We start from the raw sequence: 25,237 nt of genomic DNA, 5'->3' as shown, positions 1-25,237 counted from the left end.
AGATCATCATCAGCAGTCCCTCCCTCGTGCACCGCACTCTGCTGATGAGGAGACAGGCTTCTGGTTTTTATGTCAGAATGATTCAGCCATATTGGGCAGCATGTCTTTGATGTTTAGGAAGAACAGCCAATCTTAACAGTGAGATTATCCTCCGGCCCCAATCCTCAGCTTTGATTAATTCCAATTCGTTATAGGGTTCAGGTCTTAATCTGCATAACCCTTTAGATGAGTACTTAGCCTTTGTGACAGGGGCACGCACATTCATTGGAACAAAAACAAACAGAGACACACACGATGCCTTAAAATATCTTCATCCGTAGCTAAAGGCAGGCAATTAAAGAGTGTTCACTATCCATGTCTGATTTTATATCTCTGAGGAAATGGTAGTTACTGGCCAAATGCCAAAATGCTGTAGCATTTCTGGCTCAGGCTGTCCTTTCCTACTATCCATGATGTCAGAGGGGATTAGGTTTGACAATGTGTTTTCATCCGTGGGATTTGTTTTTTTTCACTTTGACCTTTAATTTTTTGAACCCAGCATATCAACATAACAAGCAGAGAGACCACAACAAAAGGAGCCCCTCCCTTTTATGTCTCTGAATCTTCCCTCTGTGTCCCACACACACACACACACCCCACTGCTTTTTGCCTCGTCTCACCCATGATTCTTCACTTCCTGTCTCTCTAACATCCATCCCTGTCTCTCCAGAGTCCTGATTGAACACCATGAGTGCATGCATAATTCAGTGTGTGACAGAGCAATGGTGTCTGTGTCTCAGCTGTGGTGCTAGTTTAAAAAGTGGAAATGGATAGATACACTGATAGATGGAGGCCATCACTCACTAGGTGGTCTCCATTAATGGGAGGCTAATGGACATCTGTCATAATCTCTGGTGTAGAATTCACCCAAATTACCACCTACATTTGGTGATTGAGACTTTATGTGGGCACACATGCACCCACACACTGACACAATTTATACTATATATATATACAACTATATCACTGAACAGACGATATTAATGTAAGAGGATAGGATGATAGTGATTATAGGGTATAGTTTCATCTTCATTTTGTAAGTAATGGTAGTGAAAGTAGTAGTATCCTGTGACAACCGAAGGTATCGATTGGACAAGTTACTAGGGGACTTAATCACACATTAAAGAAATCTCTAAATGTCAAAATTTTTTGATACCAAATCAAAGCATGGATTTTTCTGTGGCATTCCTCAAGATCCTGGTGTCTTAATGTGGTAATTTTGAAGCATTGTTAGCTATTTTAATCAATTCTTGAGTGCTAAAAATAGCTAATTTTCATCAGACATGTATTTATAAATAATATCAACCCAAATATTGCTGCAACAACTTATCAGACATAAATTAGTATGGTAAAGGCTATCATATACTTTCATCGTAATGTTTTAAGCCAGTATACCCTCCAAACTTTCAAAAATTGACACACAGTGCTGAGCTGCACATCAAATACTCTTCAGGTTCTCTGCTTTCAGAAAATGTGTTACATGTCATATATATGGCATCTCGAGCTGATGTTCAGTCTCCCCTTAAAGATCCCCTATTCTCCCTAAAAAAGACAAAAATGGTCCTATGATGGAATTTTAACAGTAATGCCCGAATGGTCCGAGACTAATGGCTTTGCAGGTATATATGGAGCTAACCATGCACCAGTGAACATGTAGCCAGGAATTCATGCACTGAAAAAGACCTGCTATAACACCTAGCTGAATGGCTTACTGCAGCGTGATCACAGCCAACAGATAATGCCTGCACATCTGCAGCCATCAGGCACCATTGCATTCATGGTCAACTAACAGCTGTATTTTTGGCTTCAAACAATGTTTTTTTTTGTTTTGATTTTTTTAAAAAAGATTATTTTTTGAGTTTTTGCCATTATTTGATAGGACAGCTTAAGCGTGGAAGAGGGGGAGAGAGGGGATGACATGCAGCAAATGGCCAAGGTTGGAATTGAACTCACGGCTGCTACGGCGAGGACGTAGTCTTTGTACATGGCCATTCTATCAACTGAGCTACTGGCTCGCATGATGTTTTACACCTCCACTAGACCCTTACTGTTTTCTGTTGCCTGTCAGATCTTACAGTAAAAGACCACTTAATTCCCAGCCTCCACTTCTCTTTCTTGTGATTTACGAGTCCCTGGCGCCTAATTCATTCGCAAAGCCATGTGTTCACTCGGGTCTCATGTCCTCAGTTTCTCTTAAGTGTCCAGCTTTTCCCTCTGTCAGCTGTTCGGCTCAGTCAACAAAATGGCCCTGCAGCTCACCCCGAAGCCTCTCCTCTCCCTGCTGCTGAGGACAGTGCTGTACAGTGGAGCTGCCATCTCACTGTCTTCTGATGTCCAGCACAAGAAGCAGCGGGTATTATACAATTACATGCTGAACAAGCCTGTGGTTTGCTAATTAGAGATCAAGCCTTTATATGCCTCTGCGCTGGCAACAGCCATGGCCTGGAAGCATTATGTTTTCGGGTTGTCCATATGTCTGTGTGTACATCCAGCCCATTCCTGGGAATGCAATATCTCAAGAATACCTGGAGAGAATTTCTTCAAGCTTTGCACAGATGTCCACTTGGACTCAAGGAAGAGCTGATTAGAGCTGGTGATCATAGGTCAAAGTTCAAGTCAAGTCAAGTCAATTTTATTTAAAAAAGCCCATTTTCACAAAACACAGTTTGCCTCAGAGGGCTTTACAGCATACGACATCCCTCTGCCCTTAGACTCTCACATCACCTAAGGAAAAACTCCTGAAAAGGAACCCCTGTAACAGGGGGGAAAAAAGGAAGAAACCTCAGGAAGAGCGGCAGAGGATGATGAGGGATCCCTCTTCCAGGACGGACAGACGTGGCAATAGATGTCGTAAATAACAATTGAATTACAATTATGACAAAAAGGAAAGAGAAAGACTGAGGGGGAGAGATGCACAGCAATAATGGAAACAGACACGTCATATTACAATAATGATAGGTGTTAAATTACTAAATGCACTCTATGATAATATTGTGGGTGATAAGAGTCCCATGGATATATTGATAGTGGAGGCGGGGCTCATAATAATGGCAGCAGGAGGTTGCGTCAAGCATGATCACGTCATTGGCGCAACCAGGACCCAGAAAGTTTGAGGTCACTGTGTCCTTCTCTATCTCATTTTTGAGAATGTGATATCTCAAAAACCCCTTAAGGAAATTTCTTTAAATTTGGCACAAACCTTTGAGTAAACTCAATGATGAGGTGATTAGATTTTGGTGGTGAAAGGTCACAGTGACCTTGCATTTGTTACATTCTTGTAAACGTGATATCTCAAGAACACCTTGAGGGAATTTATTCAGATTTGACACAAACATTCACTTAGACTTAATGAAGAGCTCATCAGAATTTGGTGCTTAATGGTCAACTTTGACTCAAGAATGAATTGATTAGAATCTGGTGGTTGAAGGTCAAGCTCACACTGACCTTATACAACATGTTTTTAGCCGTAAATCAGGAGCCCTGAAGAACCACCTTGAAACTGTGCTGAATGTATAGATCTTCTGTGAGTTAGTAATCCATGTTTTCACAGACATGAATGTAAACTCTAAGTGCAGCTTGACTGGTTCGCAGAGACATACCACAGCATGCCGGTATAAAACCATCGTGGTTTTAATTGTTTCTTTGCCAAATAATCAGAATCCAGAGAAACTGCTCTATGAGTAGCGATGACTATATAAATATTCAGCGTAAGCAGAGCTAAAACCACTACGCTCCATGCGTTTGGGGTTGTGTCTGTGTATAATTCGAGGAATATCGTTTGAACTTTAGACTAATTTAATTTCCATTGACTGCAATTGGGTTCTCCTGTGCTTTTGTGTAAGAGGTCTCATTCAGCAGCAGTACTGTATGCTTGCATAAGTCTGCTGGGTGACAGAGCAGGGACAGTCACGGGGCTGAATGGGGGTGTCCTTGGGAACTGGAGACCGTGAGGATCGATTCTCGCCGACACACAACTCTTATTTATAGTTCTCTCCTTTTCTTTAAGCCTGCCTGCCTGCCTGTCTGTCAGGTGGCCTCTCTAAGAGATGCCTCCTGACAGTGCAGATAATTCTCCCAGGCAAATGTGGCATTTTCACAACACCACTGATAGATCACTGGATTTTTACACTGTTGTAGAGTTATAGGTCACACATTGGCAGTGATGGATTATAATAGTTTAGTATGAGGAAACAGCACTGTGAATCTTGACAGTAGATTATGAGGCGAGAAAGCATATAATGATCAAACGTTTCTCAACACACGCCCAAGTCTTTTCTTGCATCTTAATGGCTAAATCCAGAGGACGAATATAGATATGTTAATCAGATATAAGTATGCATATTCATGTGCACTCTCTGAGTAATAGATTGAGTGTTGATTTCTGTTGCTGTAGCATAAAGCGGATGCACCAGGCGTCAGCAGAATCCTGTTGGATGGGCGAGAGGGCGAGCTTTGATTCCTCCATTAGAAAGACTGCGCTGAGAGGCCGAGAAACTGCTGCGCTGTTCAAACTGCCAACCAGATAAATCAATTGTGTGTTTGCACTGTCAAATTCAAAGTCTGGCAGAGATGATCAGAAAGGAATAAGCCACAAATGTTTGTTGTAGTATCTATCCACTCTGTCCATGAAAACAATGACGTAGGAGCTTTTATCATTATTAGCATGAGTAACACTTTTCGCTTAATGTTTTGAGGCTCATCAGGGAGAGATGATGTTGGTGTGATGTCACTGTTGTCCTCTCAGTAAGGTTAAAGGTGAGGGTAATCCTAGACTATTGGGGTGATTATAACTCTCTTTAGTAAACAACTGGTCTCTAGATTACATAAAAATTAATAATATGCAGTAAAATTAGACAATGCCACATTAATTCAATCCATGCTTGGTGTGTGATAGTGTAAGATAGAGCTGCAACCATAAAACAATTAGTTGTCAGCTATTAATCGACATCTAATGTAACAATCAATTATTTGTTTGAGTCATTTTTTTAGTTAAAAAAAAGTCAGAATTCTCAGATTCCAGCTTGCTGAATGTGAATATTTTTAGTTGTCTTTACTCCTCCCTGGCAGTAAACTGAATATCATTGGGTTGTAGAGATATTTGAGGATGTCATCTTTGGCTGTAGGAAACACTGACAGACAATTCACCATTTTCTTACATTTTATAGACCAAACAACTAATTAATTTTGACTATCAAAGAAATTGTTAGTTGCAGCCTTAGTGAGATATCTGTCAATAAGCTAATTTATGGACCTTGCACCAACCCTGAGTTTGGCTCACTCATTTGGCTCACATTTCATCCAGAGCTACTGGCGCTCCAAGTTAGTTTTTGGGTGCAGCCTCTTAAATTTAAGTCTGTTTTATTTAAAGTTGCATGATGTAGTGTTGTGTATTTCCTTTTTATTATTTCATTTATTTGTCTATTGTATTTTTGTATACAGACTGTTGTCTGTTTTTATGTAGTATGCTATAGACCCCTTTCTGTGTCCATAATAATAATAATAATGATAATAATAATAATCATTTATTATTTTATTTATTATTATGAATATACCTTGTATCTGCCGAATAGAAAAGCTATATGGCAGGCAGCACACACTCACAGAGGTGTGGTCTATTAAACCTAGAAATCATTTAGTGCACTGCTTTCCGGTAAACCAGCTGAAACCTGAGAAACGTCCGATTGATCCACTGTCATTTCATTGCTTGTCCTATTTTTTTCTTTGGTCTTTGTCTCTCTCTTACACACACACACACACACACACACACACTATCTTGTCCTTCAAATAGTCCATCCTCAAGACTACTCCATTGTTCTGCTCTCTGCAGGGTTTTCGCAATGTGACTTTGTATTTAGTACCTTAATTGGTTCAACCTTTTCACCTTTATCTCTTCACGGGGAGGTGGTAATGCTGCTGATGCTGAAGGCTTCACTTAGCTTCTCTGTCTTATGTGCACACACACATAAATGTATTCATGGGTGAAAAAAACAGAAGACCCGAGGCTGCAGGAAAAAAAACACATCAGCAAAATGTGCTGTGCCTGTTTATGTGAACTCTGTTGCAGAGTGGTCCACTACAGTGCTTTTATGTGTGTGTGTCTGTGTTTTACAAATGCCCTCTGTGTAATCAAAGAACATTGTGTTGCATGCTGTCCATCTGCACTTTCCTTGTTCTATTCATCTCTCAGACAGGCCTGTTCTTGGCAAAGCTTTTAAATGAAAAAGGAAGTACAGTAGATAGAAGGTAGCAGCCTTTTCCTTTGTGTTGGCTCACTACATTTCCCCTCTGCTGTCAGAACAGGAGATGCTTTAATTAGTTTATCTGAAATATGCTGAAGATGTAAAAACATAAAACATCCTTTAATTCATCTTCTGAACCTCGTCTCTTTCTCCCGCTCTCTCCGCCGGCCGCAGGATTCCCTCATACTGGAGAAGAGTGACATGCACCATCCAGTCTGCTCCTTCCAGGATGACTTCCAAGAGTTTGAGATGATTGATGACGAAGATGATGATGATGACGACGAAGAGGAAGAAGATGAGGAGGTTGACCCGGATGCACCCCCGTCCCCCTCTGCCTCCCCTCCACCGTCTCCTACTCTTGGCACTCTGAAGAGCCGACCCACCACACTGAACCTCACCACTGCTGTGTCACAGGTCAGCAGCCTGAAGCTCCGGTCCTAAACACACACTTGAAAACAGATTGTGTACAGTTCTTAGTCCTCTTAAAAGGACCGTGCAACTTTGTTCAATGTATCCTTCTCTCTCTTCTCTCTAGGATTCATTGAATAACAACAGCAGTCTGTCCCCAAAGAAAGGAAGCTGGCAGGACTCTTTACGCAAGACCTCACAGGGTAAACACATGACTAATGATCTGGGATAAATTTGGGTATGGACTATGGATATATTTTCATTGTTGGTCCACAACATGTGATACTTTTAGTTATCCGAGAGTATCAGAATCACAATTTATTTGAATGTTGCAGTAATTGTGGTGCTACGTTGTTGTTTTTTGACTGACAATACTAGATGCAGTTTCTTACCCAATACGAATTCATTAATCTCGACAGAATCAGCTAGAATGTCCCTATCACATAATACGAATACTCAAAATCCCATGCCCATTAATTAACAAATGGAAATCCAACACAATTCATTTTGCACAACACTAAATATTAGTGGTTCTCACACAAGGGCATTTAAATGTAGTGATATATTTATTTATAACATTTATTTAGACAGGGAAGGCCAAGAACACCCTGATGACATTACAAAAAAACAAAACAAATGCACACTACAGTATACATCGACAGAACATGAGAAGTGTGGCCAAAACTAAAGTGCTAATTAAAAGCAATAACACACAACAGGCACTGCAAACATCAACAAATACTCCTAAACATAAACACATAGGACAACATCACTTAGGGAAAACACATGCATTCATTGAGCAACAGTCAGCAGAGAGGCCTAGTGATAGGCTTAGTTTTGTGACTACGATAGTTTGAGAACCTTTTGACAGGCAGATTCAACTCGGAATAGTTTAAAAACTTACAGATATTACCCTCTAAAACTCAAATGCCAGATTTGCCAAAGGAAACTAGCAAATCACAAATTTACAACCATTTTGGCAAATCACCTGAAAATAGCTCAGCCTGCTTCAATAGTATTCTTTTTTTAAGTTAATTTCACTGCAAGCTGCGTGCAAATGAAGTGGCTATTTGCCACAGTATTTTAGGTGCATCAGCTGAAAAACTGATGCTTCAAAAAAAAGTTTATATCATATTTTGCAGTGTTTTACATTTTGAGTTTATGTCTTGATTTTTTTGTTGTTGACGTCAAATGTTTTCATTTGTGAATTGATTACTCCAGATTGGCAGGTTTTTTGTTGTCTTGTTTAAAAGAAGCTCAGCTACAATAAATGATCCTTTACAAACCGTGGGCATTACAAACAATTAGAAAATAAATATCTTCTCTTCTTCCAGGTCGTCTGTCTCCAACCCACTCATGTCTGGAGGATGGTAGCCATGTGACTGGCCAGTGCCCAACCTCTCCAGTTTCCCAGGCACCAGGGTCTCAGAGCAAAGGTACTCCACCAAAACAGACAGGGGAGGGCGGGAACCCCCAATCTCCTCACAGGCCCCTCCTCTGCGACATGGAGGGCAACAGGCGGGAGAGGCCCGAATACGGTAACAAGAAGGCCAACCCAGCAAGCTTAGGGCTCATTCCATCATCATCAGTGTTGTGTAGCGCCACGATGTGAAATGAAGTGATGTGATGTGAAGTCGACTTGTCCAGTGGTATATGTCGTTCAGCAAAACACTGTCATGTTTATTCTTACAAACCCATTTTCACTAGTCTAATTTATGGAATCTAATTAGTGTGTTCTTAATGAAGAAACAATTGCTGAACTTGTTCATCGCACATTGTTTATTGAAAAGCTGATTATAAACATGTCTCATTGCTTATTATTCTTTGTGCTCATTCTTTTTATCTTCTCTCTTTAACTGTCCAAATTACTTTCATAACTCATACAGACTGTCTCCTTTCTCTTTTTGCATTGTCATGTTCTTCACAATCCTCTGTATCATCCTGTATTTTCTTTCACTCTTGGCGTTTCTTGTTTCTCTGCACTTTTTTATTGACACAGGCTCATTTGGTCAACACAAGTCCCACTCTTGCTCTGGCGATGAGCCACAGGCAGACTCTTCAATCCAGACAACCAGAGTACCCTCTGTAGATGAACACTCCCAGTGTTCGGACACAGAGGTGGACCACGACCTTAACAGCGACCACAACCACAAACACTCAAACCGGCGTGCCACTGATACTTACACGATCACCAGTGAGTCAGGTTTGGAGCCAGAAAACGACCTCGACCCAGATGCAACCAGTCGCTGTTTGTCATCCACTGCACCCATGGGAGCCAACGACGGTGCTGATACCCCCTTGTCTGATGAGGAGCTGGAGAAGGACTTTGAGGTGGAGTTCATGTGTAAGGAGACCTATGATATGGTGTGTAAGGAGAATCAGTCTTCATACGTGGAATTCCCCTCTATTGAACCCGCCTCCTTCTCTAGCTATGTGTCCTCCAGCCGCTCAGATATTCTTGACCAGTCCAACAGTTCAGATGGAGCAGTTTCCACCCTGGAGGGAGCAGCTAATGACTCCACCTCTCCGTCCTCAGATCCAGGGATAGCAGATATGAACCAGCAGGGTTACATGACCTCAGACCAGGACAAGGACCTCAGCTCTCCAGGCTCTGACTCTGACATTGAAGGGGAGCTGGAGGCAGCGTTTGCCTGCGGAGGTCCAGTGGTCTCCAACATGATCTCCTCTATCTCAGAGACAGAGCTGGACCTGACCAGTGATGACAGCAGCAGCGGGCGCTCATCTCACCTCACCAACTCCATCGAGGAGGCCAGCTCACCCACATCAGACCAGGAACTGGACCCGGATACAGAATTAGAGCAGGACAGCGGCATTGTGGGACTGAAAGCGTCTTTACTACTGGGCCAACCTGATCCAATCAAAGAAGGGTCTCCTCTTCCCTCTCCTTCCCCTCTACCCTCACCAACTATTGCTACACCATCCCCTGTTGACTCACCCATCCTACCTCCTGAATCCTACAATGACGAGCAAGCTCTGATGGGGCTGCAGAATGTGGATGATGAGCTGTCTTTCGAGCACCAGGCAGACCCTGACGAGACTTTGCCTCCAGCGCAACAATGTGAAGACAGCCTCTCCAGACAGATGGTGCTGCAGATAGAACCAGATCACAGTCTAGAGAGCTTCAAACGCTCCTTCTACCTGCCAGTCGGACCCAGGCTAATGCCCAGTGCAGATGAATATGATGGAACCAGTGAGGGAGATTCAGAATCAGAGAGCGAAGACGAGCTGAGCGAGAACTCAGACTCCCCGTGGCTGCTCAGCAACCTGGTCAACAGGATGATCTCAGAGGGCTCGTACCCAATCAGTTGTCCTGAGGAATGCTTCAAGAGGAAGGTGTCTGTGTCAGACACCATCTCACCATCCTCAGACATCGGAGAGGGAGATGGTTTCAACGATGAAGACCAAGAAAAGAAAGCAGAGACGGAGGGATCAAAGGATGAAGAGAAGGGAAGTGAAGGGCACAGAAAGAATATGATGGTGACAGGAGACAGGAGGAAGACTGTGGAGTCTTCAGAAGAAGGTCCCTGTCTGTATATGAACAACCCTACTGGTGATATCATAACCCCTCTGATCTTGGAGCGCAGTGCAAACAGCGGGAGGGGAACCACAGAGTTCAGCTCCTTGTATACCACTAAAGACTCTGAGAAGTACTTCACAGACAAACCATCTAAGAACACCAGGAGACAGGAGGAAGATGAAGAGCCCAATAATGACTTGACGATGCTGGATGGGAGGAGGGATCTGGACTCGCCAAGCCTCAGTGAGAGTGTGGTCAGTGACAAGGATGAAGGACGAGAGACCGAGCCCAGGCCAACGAGCCGTTCCTCGGCCTCTCTTGAGCGCATCACTGAGGTTAAACACAGCCTGACACTGGACATACCCACCGCCCAGACTAACCGCTGCTTCAGCCTCACCTACTCCACAGACAATGACGAAGAGGAGGACGATGGAGACTCGTACCCATACCTGGGTGGCTTGAGGAAGCACTCCTTCAGGGGTAGTGACTTAGAGCTGGACAGTTCACCACCCATTGATGCCAGTGTGCAAGACCATTCCTTATCTGACCATGACCTCCCACTGTGTGACAAAGACCTGGCTCTGAGGCAGCCGAATGAAGATGATGGACTGGCCTATGACTCCATGAAGTACACGCTAGTGGTGGACGAAAATACTACGCTGGAACTAGTCAGCCTCAGAAGGTATGCGCTGAGACAATGAGTGTGCGAAATGTGTGAAAGCTAAGAATGAACTGGAGAATGTGCTTCTGTTTTAACTGAACACTACTTTCTGTGGGGTGTGCCTTCTTGTGGTAAATCAAACAGGCCCTAAATTGAGATTTGAAACTGACAAACCTTGTCCTCTCAGGTGCACCTCTGTTCTGAGTGATGACAGTGAGCTCTCCACGCTTTGTGATGAGGAGCCTTTGGGGACGGGGGAGGAGGGCTATGGTCGTGATGATGGTGAGGTGAGGCCAGAACTTCTCAGTTCTTCTGAAGACTCCTCCCCTGAGGCTGATCTCCCATTCTCCAAGAAGTTCCTCAATGTGTTCGTCAACAGCACCTCCCGCTCCTCCAGTAAGTCCTGCAATAATTGAGAAACGGCAGTAGCAGGGTGGGGGGTTTGGACATAACTTCACTTACACTGGGTTCATACTGTTGCAGAACGGTTGCAAAGCGTGCAGCAATCAGACCAATCACACTGGACGCACTGCAGCCCCGAGATCAATGGCAGGCTCATGATCTGCGGCAATAGTTTTGGCATCTGGTCTTTCGGGCAGGAAACACACACAAAGTACTCTATGATTAATTATACAGAAGGATATATTAGATATTATATACATTATCTTATCATGATAAATGATAAAATATGCATCCAGTGCCTCCACAATGCTTGTCAGTTGTATCTAAACAGAGAGGGAGAGACGAGCAGGCACACAGAGATGCAGACACACACTTAGACAAACAAACAAAGACACAGACACACAGCAAGCAGGGACAGAGAGACAGAGACAGAGCTTTCCATAAGATTAGAAAGGAGCGGAGAAGGAGAATTGCCACTGACCGGTGCAGAGAAATGTGCTCCTGATGTGAACGGCCAGGCAACTGCTGACGGGCAGCTTTGAGAAATTTATCAGACACTTATCCAGGTCCTTATTCAGACACTGCACCTTTCTGGAAAACTTTTGGATATGTACCTGCAGTCAAAGACATTTGCTTGCTTCTCAAAAATAAGTTAAGACAATTGATGCAACGCGTATATCTGTCAAATAAATATGAAATAGTCAGGAAATGGTTAGCTTAGCATGAAGACTGAAAGCAGGGGGAAACAGCCATCCTAATTATGTCCAAAGGTAAGCATCTCTAAAGCTTACTCATTAGCACATTATATCTTGCTTGTTTTTCAAAATAGTTAAGCACATACCTCTGTAATCCTGTAAAACTTGTCAGTTTGTTCTCTTAAAATATTATGATTATGAAAATTGTTATTAAAATAATTATTATACTTTTTTTTAACTTTTGGACAGGACAAGGCTAATTGTTTCCCCTGTTTCTAGTCTTTATGCTAGCTAAGCATACAGTTTTCTGGCTGCAGCTTCACTTTTAACCACACACATTAACATGGTATTGATCTTTACATCTAACTCTTGGCAGGAATGTAAATAAGTGTATTTTGCAAGATGTGGAAATGTAAATGCATTTATTTTACCCTACAGTTTATGGTCCAGCAGCATTATTGCTAAAATTGTCCACTCTGGGCCCTTAGAATGAATTTATTGCATTCGGGTTGAACTCATCACTGTCAGCATGATACATTAACGTGTGATCTAAATTTGGCAGGGAACCAACACAAGACCTATGGGAGGGCACTGTTTCTCTTACATCCATCATCAATCAGCGCTCTAGCTTCAAGATTCACATCCCTAATGAAGGGTGATTTGCATAATGAAAGGCTCATTACAAAGGCTTTCATTGCCATTTCTTTTTTGACAAATCCAATTAGCTTCCATTTAGACTTCCTCACGTAAAGTTTACTTTAGAATGTTCCCCCAACAAATAACAGATTAGAGAAAAAACAATCCAGTGTGTTTTATTTTGGAAATTAAACTTTCAGTTTTAAAAAGTAAGGATTTTTTCTCTTTAGCAGCTTTAGCGGTGAGCATTTAAAGAGTCTAACTGTTATCTGTTTGCCATGTAGGCACAGAGTCTTTTGGACTTTTCTCCTGTACCATCAATGGAGAGGAGAGGGACCAGACACACAGGGCAGTTTACAGGTAAGGCAATCTACAGTGCACTCATTTTGATAATGGGACATCAGTGGGAGCAAAGTGAATTACTACAAAAAGCAGATTCATAATAAAATATTGCAAAAATTAATAATTGTTTTTTTATTGAAGAAACAGTATGGTGGAATAAATTGTGAATGCCATTAGCTTCAATTTTTAAATTACCATTCTGTGTCTAGGAGGAAAATCTGTGTGTAGAAAAACAAAACAATATTTCTTTGAGGTTTCACTAATTATGTTAGGGAGCAGGGCAGATGTCCATGCTACAGCTGGGCCTGAGAGCTGCAGGGAGATCAGTAATAATCACATCAGCCACCACCTGTGTCTGTGTTTGTGTGTGCAAGAGCGGGAGAGAAAACTACATGCATCACCCGTACATGTTGTGAATGTATAATTATGAATTTGCTTCACCACAGTCCACTCTCAGTAAGTGCTTCCCTGCATTTAGAGCTCTTTGTCTCCCTCCACCCAGCCCTCCATCCTCGTCCGTCAGCTGTTTCATCGCTCCCCTCTCTCTGCTCCCCTGTGGGAGTCACCTGAAACTGAAACAGATGCTTCCTGATCACATTAACCAGTCTATAGAATGCCTGGCGGCAGGGATACCATGTAAGGATACAGTGTTTTAAGAGAGGCCTTTTTTTGTGCCGTCCCTCTCTGCTGCTCTCTGCAGGTTCATTCCCAGACATGCAGATGAGCTGGAGCTGGATGTGGACGACCCTTTGTATGTGGAGGAAGAAGAGGATGACTACTGGTACAGGGGCTATAACATGCGGACTGGCGAGAGAGGCATCTTCCCTGCCTTCTATGCCCATGAGGTCATTGGTCAATCTAAGGAGTTATTGGGTGAGTTCAGAGATGCATCCGCTGTTGTGTCCTCTGTCTCTCTGTGAAGGTCAGAAGGGTCACATGTTCTCTGTGTGTCCACACTGTAGGAATGAAAAGAAATCCAGCATGGATTGAGACTTTCAACGTTCAGTTTTTGGGGTCTGTTGAGGTACCTTATCACCAAGGCAACGGCATTCTCTGTGCCGCCATGCAGAAGGTCAGCTAAGTGGAAAACGGCAAAAAACACATGCAATCACAGAAAACGGACACAAGCGTTTGTGCTGTATTGTATACACTATAAAAGTGTTTTTGTTTTCGGATGAAAATATTTTCTGTTTTCTGTTAGATTGCGATATCGAGGAAACGGACGGTACATGTGCGACCTCCTTCTCTGTGTGAGCTGGAGATCAGCTTGCAAGGAGTGAAACTGATCATGAGCCTGGAGGATGAATATGACACCCTTGATGAGGTTTGGACAAATGAAAACATGAATCGATAAAATACTCAGCCAATTATTCAAAGTCAATCATCCCTGTAATATAGAATAATGTTGCAATAATGCTTCATTTTGACCTTTTTCTTTCTTCCTGTCCGTCTCTGCTTCTCCCTCCATCTTTAGTATGACAGATGTAGTCACTTCTTCCAGATGAAGAACATCTCGTTCTGTGGATGCCATCCGAGGAACAACTGGTGAACAAACTGGTTTTCCCCCCTCATGTCACCAGTGTAATGCAGTGCAACATGTGACATGTTAACATGCAATTGTGATTTCATCATAATTTTTTCTTCTCTCTGCAGTTACTTTGGCTTCATTACTAAGCACCCAATGCTGAACAGATTCGCTTGCCATGTGTTTGTATCCCAGGAGTCCATGAGACCTGTAGCAGAGTGTGTCGGGTGAGTCCAAATCACATTAATATATCGATTACTCTGTATCAAACGTATACCGAGGAACAAAAATGACTTTACAACTCCTTTGTGTTTTTGAGTTTGTTTGATTTGTCATATTTACTCCACCTAAAGCCTCCAGTATGTATGATTTAGCTGAATTTATTGGCAGAAACAGTAGGTATGTTTTCTTTAGTGTATAAATATAATAAGAATTGTTGTGTTTTCTTACCTTAGAATGAGCCGTTTATGTCGACATAGAGAGCAGGTCCTCATCCGCAGAGTCTGCCATGTTTCTACAGTAGCCCAGAACAGACAAACCAAACACTGGCTCTGGATAGGCCCATTCCTGTTTTCACATCAGCTGATGTAGTTAGCAGCACCTCCGTGATGAGAGTGTCTGGGAAAAAAAAAACATATTTTTTAAAAAGTGTTTGTTTGAAGAGGAGGAGACCTCGGTGAATAATTTTGGCTCCCAGTACAAACCTACTGAACATGTGGACCTTAAATTATCAGAGGGAAAAGGTGAGCACTTATTAGTGGGTTGTGGACTTGCAGCCTACATGCGACGTACCAAACACTGATTTTTAACTGGAAAACCTCTTTATTAAGTGTTTTTACTGGTTTGAGTCACCTGACCTGTCGTTTTTGAGAGGAAGAGACCTCTGCAGATTATTTGGCTCCTGGTTAAAACCTCCTGAACAAGTTTCAGCTCGTTATAATACTCACTGCTAGATACCATTAAGTTCCCCTAAATCTTACACACAGCTCCATAAAACTGTGAAAGCACTTTAATTGTCAAGATGCTGAAAATGTGATATAGGTTTATTATTTGCACTATAGCCTATTTTGTGTGTGTGTGCGCAGAAGGTTAAATGATAATTATAAGCTTAGTCATGATCGATTTGTACTTACTGGATTTGAATAATTAAAGGTACAGATAGTTCGCTGTCTCTGGATGGAGCGAGGGCAGGCAGCATATTCAGCAGTTCAGATTGGATTCAGCCGGAGTGTTTCTGTTTTTGCACTATAATACTTTAACAAAGCATTCTTCGTGTTGGCACCAATCAGCCATTCCTCAGTAAATAATCAGAGCATGACTGTGTAAAAATCTTCAACTACAAGCAGGATAATGATGAAAGGCTGTCCTCTAATAGCCGGCAGCTTGATCTTTAGTCATCTGTCTGTCTTTTCCTGCAGACGAGCCTTCCAGGAGTACTACCAGGAACATCTGGAGTACGCCTGCCCCACTGAGGACATCTACCTGGAGTAAGAAGTGCCATGACAACCACTTTCTTTCTCTGCAGCTTGTGTATGTTCATCGAGTTTGGCACCAGAGGGCGCTGTCAGTGGGGTGTTCTCTCCATTGTAAAATACTCTCCCGTGTCCCTCTAAAACTGGGACCTTCATTTCTACAGTATGCTAGGCATTTGACTGATTTCATTCATCTCTCTCTCTCATTGTTTATTTCCATCATCTCGATGGATCGATTGCCCGTTTTCTTTTATCTTTTTCTATGATATAAAACTAAGACGCTGAGCACCTGTTTATTTAAAGGTTCCTCTTTTGAAATGAAAACAATATACCTACTACTGCTGTTTCACTTTTCAATGCATGGCTAGTAGGGTTACTGCACACAGACACACCAAGAAATACACATATCCAAGTGAATGGCAAGCAGCTCAACAATCAGTGCGGGAGCGGTGTGGAATCAAGAGGTCTGCGTTTAATTAACTGTAAATATGTATTTGTTCGATATTGACAAAAATGCTGATTTGATTTCTACTGATAGTGACATTGGAGCAAAGTAGAGAGAGTACAGTGAACTGTCCTTGGTCTGAGCTTACCCCGTGTCGCGTGCAAGACGTAATGTGTGTTGTAAATACATGTATAGAAAGTAGACATACAGGCGCCTCATCCAGACTAATTAAGAAACACTCGCAGACTGATGAAGGGGGGGTTTGTTTTGTTGTGGGTATTAATGACTCACTAAGACAGGAGTAACTGCAGATGTAAGAGATTTTAGAGTTGTAATGAACTTTGAATGTCATCAGATATTTTATTCAGTTTGGATTAGCTGCAAGTTAAGTGTCAGCACTTCTGGATGATATGACAGAGCCATTTTCACTTTTGTCCCGTCCTCAAAGTTGCACTGCTTGCTGACCTTCACCGTGGCGAACGTTCACGGGAAATCATTCAACTGTTAAAATTGCAGATCATAGATCACTGTATGCTTTGCTATGATTGATGTGACTTTCAGGTCAAAGAAAGCAAAAGGCCCTCTGAAAAGCCATACTCTCACACCTCCGACTGTTTAACTCTGGTTGTCAGTGACACCCTAGTTTCCGTTTTCTTTTGACTTGGCAGTTTTCAACGAGGGAAAAGGATCGACTAGACTGACCGGTAGTCAGTGACGCTGTATTGCAGTGTGCCTACTGTACAGTGAGAGCGTCCCGCTAATACTTGGTCCTGGTATCACAGTGTAATCAAACCTTTAATAAAGCATTAACGTGGAGGTTTTATAGCAATGTAAATGGTTAGACTTTGATCTTGTTTTTTAAGTATGATGGATAAAACGGAAGGCCACATTTATTTATTGCTCTTAGTCTGGTCAAAGGTTGAAGCATCACATTACGCCATAACCCACTCTGGGGTTGTTGCAGCATAGCTTACAGTCTAGCACCTTATATAGGGAAGGGTTATATTTTAAAAAAAAATGATGCACTCACAGTCATCTAAAATTTCTGGCTTTACCACCCCCAACCATCCCCATCGTTGTTCTTTCAGACACTGTTTGGCATCTTGTTCTGCTGCTTTCAGTCACAGTCCACCAGAACAAACACCTCAGTTCACTGTTGATACGGCAGGAGGGAGGCAGGGTGTTACCTACATATGTATCGCTGTCAGTTAGATCATGTATATACAATAGCGAATCTAAGATAGTGCTGTGTCCTTTATGTTGAGTATGTTATGAAATGAATATGTACATTAACTAAAAAGAAATTTAAAAAAAGAAGAAAGATCACAACCAGACAAAAACCCCTGAAAGAAAAGAAAAAAATCTGTGATCTGCAATAATTTTATTTCAGTGTCTTATGTTTCTACACATGATGTTAACTGTCACACAGGTGGCACTTGGGTTCCTGCCAACTCCATAACTCTCCACAAACAGGCTTCAGCAGCACATTTAGGGCACATTTGTGAGATGTGACATAATTAGTGTGTGACACACCCACCAGACTACTGACCAATCTGCTGTTAGAGCTGAATAGTGACTGAGTCAGCCGCCACTGGAAAACTATTATTGCGTCTTGCCGATTATAGTAATAGCCTTTGAGCTCCGACAGTGTGACTCATCTCTGATCTGTATCTATTTGCTTCTGATTCTGTTTTTCTATCTTGTTACAGCCTAGTTAAAAACCCTTCTTTCCACACAGCTACACACAAAGACAAACTCTGAGGATGATCTAGTCCCATATAGCCGCTGAGACATACATTAACAGTTAAACCAAACTTTTATTACATTAACAAGACTCTTCACTGTATACCTAGAGCAAAACAGTATGTGACAGAACAAACATATCCTATCTTGTATCTTTAAAAACAAGGACTTGTAAAATTAATTAAAATTCCAGGGAAAAACAAAGAAAAAAAATGACAAAAAAATCACTCTGCCTTGTCATGGGTTTGGTCTTATGAATAAAATATATGCTTGATGTCTGAAATCTTTACTGTTGTCTTTATTGTTCGGATCTACTCTTGATTGTTCGTGTGATTGAAATATGTGCAATTTTTTTTTAACATTAAATCCATACACTTATCCAACAATATTGTAATCATAAAGAATGTTAAAGTGAAAATTAAATCACTGACTATTCAAATAGTCAGGACATACAGTACATTATTATACAATATTTAAATAATTTCCTCACTGAGGAAACAGATTGTTTGCAATGTTACTCTACAGTATGAATGTTATTTCAATTATTGCTGTCCACAAGGAAGTAGTGATGCATCATCGGATAATTACAAAATCAGCATCACATCTTGAGGCCAAAATCAGTGCGGTACCTCCAGCCTTCCCCAAAGTGTTGTCATTGTGGGATTTTGTCCCATCAGCACTTGCAGCATCTCGGCTTGGGGCTACACTGAGGATTGCAGCAAGGCTCCAGGTTCGGGTCCGTTCCTTTTGATATCTGGCTTTCCCCAAATACCATGGAGGCTTCAAACTGCTCTTTGATTTTCTTGATCCTCTCCAGCACGGCTTGGAGGTCGGGTTTTCCGTACAGGGGGAGAGGGTAGTGCTCCGAGGGGTCAGCCTCCAGGTCAAAGAGAAGAGGGGGGTCGTGGGCCTTGAGGACAGCAAATACTGGGCAGTCTTGGTCCGGGGTAGTGCCGCTGTGGGAAGCACCTAATGCACAAACATGGACGAGCAGGAGTCAAAAACAGTTCTGACTGTAGGCGGGTTGCCGCTACAGATTTGCACAAAACTTAAGCGATATTTCGAAATGTCAGTGAGTGATGTTATTCGACTTCTCTCACAATAACATTCCAAGAAGCATGGCGATGGATGCTCAAAACATCAGCAGATTTATTTCTGTTGCAGCCACCGCACTAGCTGTCATTATTTTCCAATAGAAGTCAACGTAGGTGTGTTACTGGAGCGATAATGGAAAGGCAAGCCCATTATATAAGAGAGCGGCTACGTATGAGGAGTTTCTGGGTGGTGATAGTCCACGATTTCACAGAGAATTTGTGGATTCAAAACTTTCGGATGATCGCTCAACTTTTGAAGAGCTATGCGATTCACTTCTAGACTTCTAGTCAGCCAAAGCTTTGTACAGACTGCCAGCCCAAAACTATTTTTCAGCATATCTAGGTTGTAACTGGGTTGGTTCTTAGAAAGTCTGGATATAAAAAAATGTCTCGTGTTGGAAAGTCACGTCAAAAGCGTAGCTACATAGTTACTGATGCTTACATCATTACTACAGCAACCTGTGCCAACAGTTTGCTATGAAGATCTGATTTGAAACAAAGATCGAATTTGCCTGCAGTCTGAACGCAGCCTGTTGCGTGTATGCCGTCATCTGTACCTCGTGTATAGAAGTGGGCCTTGTACTTCCCCAGTCTGAGAGCAAACAGGCCGTACATCTCAGTGGGATCTGTGGGGTAAAACATCATCGTCTCCCTTTTACTCTGCAAAAAAAAAAGGAGATTAGAGATTTAAAAAAAACACACCAGCTTGGTTTTCACACTATTTAAATCTCTGCAGAGGTTGAGGTTATGATGCCACTACCTTTCCTTGGTTGACAAGGATTTCCGTCATATCGACGCCATCCAGCATCACCTGGGGCAGTTTGGCTCCTGCCAGGCTTGCGATTGTGGGGAGGATATCGAGAGTGCTGGCCATCTGGTGGGTCACACCTAAACAGATGTATACAGAAAAAATCAGCAGCAGCAATCAGTAAAAGACGATGTGTTAATGTGTTTACATTCATTTTATTGTGTATCTGTTTTCATAGTGCGATCAAAGGTGATTAGTATGACTTGGTGCGTGCCTCTATGATCTCGATCGTTGGGGGGGAAAGAGGGTCAAAAAAAAAAATTGGGTCAGTACTTTTCTCGTCTTGACGTTCCAACAAAATCAAACATGTTTAGTATTATCTTAAGTTTCTCTTTGCTAATGCAAATAGTGAAGTTCAATGGCGTGAACATTGTCAACAACAGCTGTGCTCTCACCAAACAAGAGGCAGCCAACCGGATAGACGTAAACATGGAGGGGACTTTAGGGAGGCTAAAGATGTAAACAACACTCAGTTTTCTTGTACTGTGGAAAAGGCAGAGAAACTGCTGGAGGTGTAGAGTGAACAGGAGTCAGTGTGTAATTCGGTGTATATCTGATCCACCAAATAGCACTTAATTTAGTGAGAAATGTTAATTTTCTAAAGATTCGCCTCTCATTTCCACGGTCTAAAACAGCATCACTAACCGACAGAGGCTGGTAGTGAATTAAGGCAACAAAAATGGAAAGTTTGTACGCTGATAAAGTTTATCTTTATGGATTATATTGATGCCAGAATACTATCAACATATGACACCTTTCATCTTGTTAGTTATGTGTTTTAGTGGAGACGTAAGGAACTATTAATATGTAATATTTCCTAAAGGTAGTTTGGCTTAATATTTCCCACCAGGAGCAGGATGGGAAATAATCTCTGAATAAATCAAGGTGTAGTCTTGTAAAAAATGACCCTGCAAAATCCCCAGTCTTTGCAAACTCTTAGTGTGTGACGAAAAGCTCATATTGTCTTTAGGTGTGAGAGGTGTCAGTTTTTAGTCTTTTAAAAGTTTTTAAAAACTCCAGTTTATTGTAGGCATAATGCGCCCTGACCTGGCTTAATGGTCCCTGGCCAGAAGGCGATGGCTGGCTCTCTCATGCCCCCGTCATATGTCGTGCCTTTTCCACATTTCAGAGGGCCAGCACTCCCTCCTCGGGACATTCGCATCAGTTCAGGCCTGCACACAGAGATATATAGAACACCATTTGATAAGACAATAAATGCAATATCATTAGAAAACAATAAATGAAACATACAAGAGAGCAAAGTTATAATGCAACCTTTGAACAAAGCAAAGTGCACACTTTTGTATCACAGCTATATGAAAACAAAGCAGGGGCTAAAACCAACCCGTTGTCTGAAGTGAAGAAGACGAGTGTGTTGTTGATCACTCCTGTCTTTTCCAGGGTTGTCAGTAGGTTTCCTATCGTGCTGTCAAACTCAAACAGAGCATCTCCAAACGGACCCCTTAAAGTGCGCCCAGCTGCTGCTGGACCTGCATACTGGGGGTAATGGGTGTGCTATAGGAGGAACAACAAAAAGGTGTCTTACTGTCTCACTGCACTAAATTGCAGTACCAAAATTTATCTACATGGAATTGAAAACATTGTGGACATTCTTGCTTAGAAAAATTAACTTGGAGGTGGACATGTACTCTGCATTTTAAAAACATATTTTTAGTAGGGCTGCCAGATATGTTAAAAAAAAAACCCCAAAAAAACCAGTGCATTTATTTTGACAGATACTGTAATTGTGTTATGAGATGTGATTTCACTGGGAATGGCAAAAATTTAATTTTCACTGAAAAAAATATTAAAATTTCTGCTGCGGTCTCTACCAAACAAGCATGTGTCCTTACATCCAGAATATGACTTGTAGGCTGAGGCATCTCTGTAGCACCATAATACTTAAATCACAAAATGGCAGCGCCTGCAATTTCGATATTTCATTTGGCCACATTGTGAATTCAACAATATTTTGATTGATGGATAGCCCTAATTTTAGCCCCTTCAAGCAGTTAACTGACCAGGAGTGAGCTCTGATTCTGCACTGACTGTAAGGCTGTTTGTGTTGCTTACATGGGAAGGATAGTAGAGGAAGAAAGGCTGTTTCTTCTTGGCCGATGTGGTGATGAAATTGGTCGCAAAATCACTGTAAGCCCTTTCTAGATTGAGGAAGTCGACTGGTTGCTGCTTAATGACCTCATTGTGCATTAGAGGCACAGTTACAGTGCCAACATCACACAATCCAAAACACTTAACATCTGGAGGGAAACAGGTCAGGTTCCTACAGGGGCCCTGGGAAAGAAACAGAGAGACAGAGGAGCCAAAATGAAAATATATATTACAAAAAAACAAATTGGATTACATTTCAAAACTGTAAATCATTTGCTCAGTTTGGAGCTAAATTCACTGGCACTGACCATGTCGTGAGAGTAGGGGATCCCCAGGTAGTGGTCAAACCCCTGTCTGGTTGGAAGGAACATCCCGTTGGGCCCAACTCCTAAGTGCCACTTCCCTACGGCAGCAGTAGCGTAGCCAACAGGCTTTAAAACTTCAGCAATGGTGGTCTCATTCAGCGGAAGACCGCCTATAGAGCCCGGGTACAGCACTCCTGGGTAGACACCTGAGCGGGTCTGATAGCGGCCCGTCAACAGCGATGCCCTGAGAAGCCATCAAAACGAAGCAAAGCTCTTACTTAAGTGAGGTAGAAAGGACTGGAGGGTATAAGGTGTGTGGACGAGAGGGTTGGGTTTTGTAAGATGTGGCTAAAAGAATCTAAACCACATATTAATTCACAAATTACTAATTTACAACATGGAGAAATTCTTTATTATGATCAAGCTTTTGTTACACGCGGAGAGACTGTGAGTTAAGTATGTGGATAATGAATGGAAGCGGTGCAGTATGTGCAGATAACAGATTGCATTTTCCAGTATTTCACAGCATGCATGTAAAGTAGAGTTTTAAAGTCACTTCTAAAAAACTAACAATGCTGAATCATTTAACTGCTTAGTACAAAACTCTCGATTTTATTCTCTGTGTTCAAAAGCTGTTAAACATAACAATGCAAAGGTCAATTCAGTGACATGATGTTTCAGTTAAAGTTGTTTATTTATTTATTAGTCATGTGCTTTCTTACTTCCTAAAAGAACAGGATCTGTTTTCAGTTCCTCCTCTGGTGAACTGTACTGTATTATGTTGAAAGTTATAGTGTAACAAAATGACGATGTCTATGTTGGCTGCAGTGCATGGCACTATTTATTTATGCAAAGTTGTTATCAAAGTGTGAAAACATATGATAATGTTTTTTTTTATTACACCTTTATATAGTCTTGTCTCTCTTTTGTCCTGGCTATACACATACACACACACACACACACACACACACACACACACACACACAGGAGATAGGCTTGATTTATAGTGTCTTCTAATCAAGTGGTTCCCAACTGGTGGGTCATGGTCCAACAGTGGGTCCATTCTGAATTGACGTCATAGAGGTCAAGTTTGTAAAAAGACACTTTGTTCTGAAGTACTAACTATGTTCAAGGCCTCATTTATCACGTCGACCTTTATTTTCCCCTCAGTACCTTCTTGCCCTGTTCTTGGTGTTACTTGGCCTCTTTACATGCTGTGCCTCTGCAGTGTTTGTATGTCACCAGTTTTGAGGCAATAACATGCACTTTTTTTGGTTGCAACGCTTCATATTTACAAAATTTTAACACTTTATTCTTGCAATGTGTTTTATTTTAATGTGTTGTAAGCCCATGAGTTTACATTTGAAGATGAAAATGTGGTGGTTTATCATTTGTATGTACCTTGAACTAAAGACTAAGGAGAAACCTGGATCCAGTGGCTGGACCAGTTGGGAAACAATGTGCTAATCATTAATGAGTTTTTATTAACCACTTTGTCTTTATCTCCGATTGTGTAATAATTTTAGTGACGCTCACACTTTTCACTCACAAACAGTTTTTATGTATTAACTCATTGGAATAATGCATAATAAAAGTATGTAAAAAAAAGAGCAAAACATGAGGTAATCACTGCAGGTACAAAGCAAGTCATATATTAAATGCTACTTTTACGTCTTAGTCTTCTTTTACACAAAGGATTAACCCCTGGATACCTGGGAACATTAAAAACAACACATGCAACTTCAAAAGACATGGCCCAAAAATGAGTAATACACCAGTAAACAGTTACAAGACAATTACCTGAAAATAAGCAAATAAAAAAGAAAACAAAGAAGACAATGACCCCAAACGTGCTGAAATTTATTTCAGATGTGCAGCATCATTTTAAAATTAAAATTATGGTAATTATAACCATTATTTTGTGGACCTGTTCCCCTATATTTTTCAATGTAATATTGAGGTCATTTTCACCTTTTACTACTTTCTAGAAATGTTCCCACTTCCCATGTTTTTCAAATACATCAGACCAATCTGCTCAGATTTCAAAGGGTTAAACAGCTTGTAAAATGCGTCTTAACACGGCAAAAATAAAAAAAAAATTTAAAAAGTACGCTGATCCGAGTTTTTTAAAGGTTTAATGGGTTCACACACTTACTGTAAGGTATATTTTAAAGTCGGATAGGGTAAAGCATGATATCAAGGGACTAAAACGACAGTGTGGATACCTGGACGGGGTGCAGACCGGGCTGGTACAGTAGAAATCTGTAAACCGGAGTCCTCCCGCTGCCAGGCGGTCCAGGTTTGGGGTGAGCGAGCTTGGGTGTCCATAACAGCCCAAATCCCCGAAACCTAAATCATCTGCGAAAAGGAGGACGAAATTCGGCGGTGAAGCCGAGGAGGTGCAATAAAGAAAAATGTTCAAAAAGAAGAAGAAGAAGGTGTTCTCCATTCTGCGTCTTCCTGCAACTGAGGATATCCGTCACAAGTCCGCAGAGCATGGACCAAAACAAAAAAGTCACGTGCTCACTCAGCTGTCGCATATAGTTGACGTCACGCACAGCTAGGAAATGTAGTCCTGTGGAGCAGCCTTCATGATGCATGCTGCAGATGAACTTTTTTGTTCTTTAAAATGAGGGAAAGTGCTTTATTTATGGAGGCACAGCTGGGATCTGTCTTTCTGTCTCCGGAAAGAAGGTAGGATGCGTTTTACTGCTTACAGCTGCTCTGCTGGACTTTGATAGCAAAAGCTTTTGACACATGAGTCTGACATGTGGAA

At 41.7% G+C, this 25,237-nt stretch overlaps 2 protein-coding genes across 4 annotated transcripts in view; one reads left to right on the top strand and one right to left on the bottom strand.

Annotated features, from left to right (window-relative positions):
- Nucleotides 1-18,428, top strand: part of mapk8ip2 (mitogen-activated protein kinase 8 interacting protein 2) — a 39,228-nt gene extending 20,800 nt beyond the window's left edge. For 2 of the 3 annotated variants that reach the window (XM_042495639.2, XM_088079906.1), the window contains 12 exons: nucleotides 6,453-6,692; nucleotides 6,814-6,889; nucleotides 8,021-8,224; nucleotides 8,686-10,906; nucleotides 11,073-11,281; nucleotides 12,903-12,978; nucleotides 13,661-13,833; nucleotides 13,923-14,032; nucleotides 14,162-14,284; nucleotides 14,435-14,505; nucleotides 14,614-14,712; nucleotides 15,904-18,428. In XM_042495639.2, coding sequence (XP_042351573.1) covers nucleotides 6,453-6,692; nucleotides 6,814-6,889; nucleotides 8,021-8,224; nucleotides 8,686-10,906; nucleotides 11,073-11,281; nucleotides 12,903-12,978; nucleotides 13,661-13,833; nucleotides 13,923-14,032; nucleotides 14,162-14,284; nucleotides 14,435-14,505; nucleotides 14,614-14,712; nucleotides 15,904-15,976 — 3,675 coding nt within the window. In that variant the 3' untranslated portion in view covers nucleotides 15,977-18,428. The remainder of the gene's footprint in view (nucleotides 1-6,452; nucleotides 6,693-6,813; nucleotides 6,890-8,020; nucleotides 8,225-8,685; nucleotides 10,907-11,072; nucleotides 11,282-12,902; nucleotides 12,979-13,660; nucleotides 13,834-13,922; nucleotides 14,033-14,161; nucleotides 14,285-14,434; nucleotides 14,506-14,613; nucleotides 14,713-15,903) is intronic. The other variant, XM_088079904.1, reaches the window with a different exon arrangement.
- Nucleotides 17,767-24,955, bottom strand: arsa (arylsulfatase A). Its single transcript, XM_042495641.2, has 8 exons — nucleotides 24,687-24,955; nucleotides 22,465-22,705; nucleotides 22,121-22,339; nucleotides 21,393-21,562; nucleotides 21,095-21,219; nucleotides 20,000-20,127; nucleotides 19,797-19,899; nucleotides 17,767-19,114 (listed from the first exon to the last, which is right to left on the bottom strand). Exons 1-8 carry the CDS (start codon nucleotides 24,908-24,910, stop codon nucleotides 18,819-18,821), a joined length of 1,506 nt encoding a protein of 501 aa, XP_042351575.1. The 5' UTR covers nucleotides 24,911-24,955; the 3' UTR covers nucleotides 17,767-18,818.
- Between the last annotated feature and the right edge of the window lie 282 nt (nucleotides 24,956-25,237).

This window comes from Plectropomus leopardus, chromosome 7, assembly GCF_026936395.1.
Source record: "Plectropomus leopardus strain MGB_pleo_1.0 chromosome 7, ASM2693639v1, whole genome shotgun sequence".
NCBI classification, from domain to species: Eukaryota; Metazoa; Chordata; class Actinopteri; order Perciformes; family Serranidae; genus Plectropomus; species Plectropomus leopardus.
The sequence above is the reverse complement of the archived record's forward strand: the minus strand, read 5'-3'. Positions and strand labels throughout refer to the sequence as shown.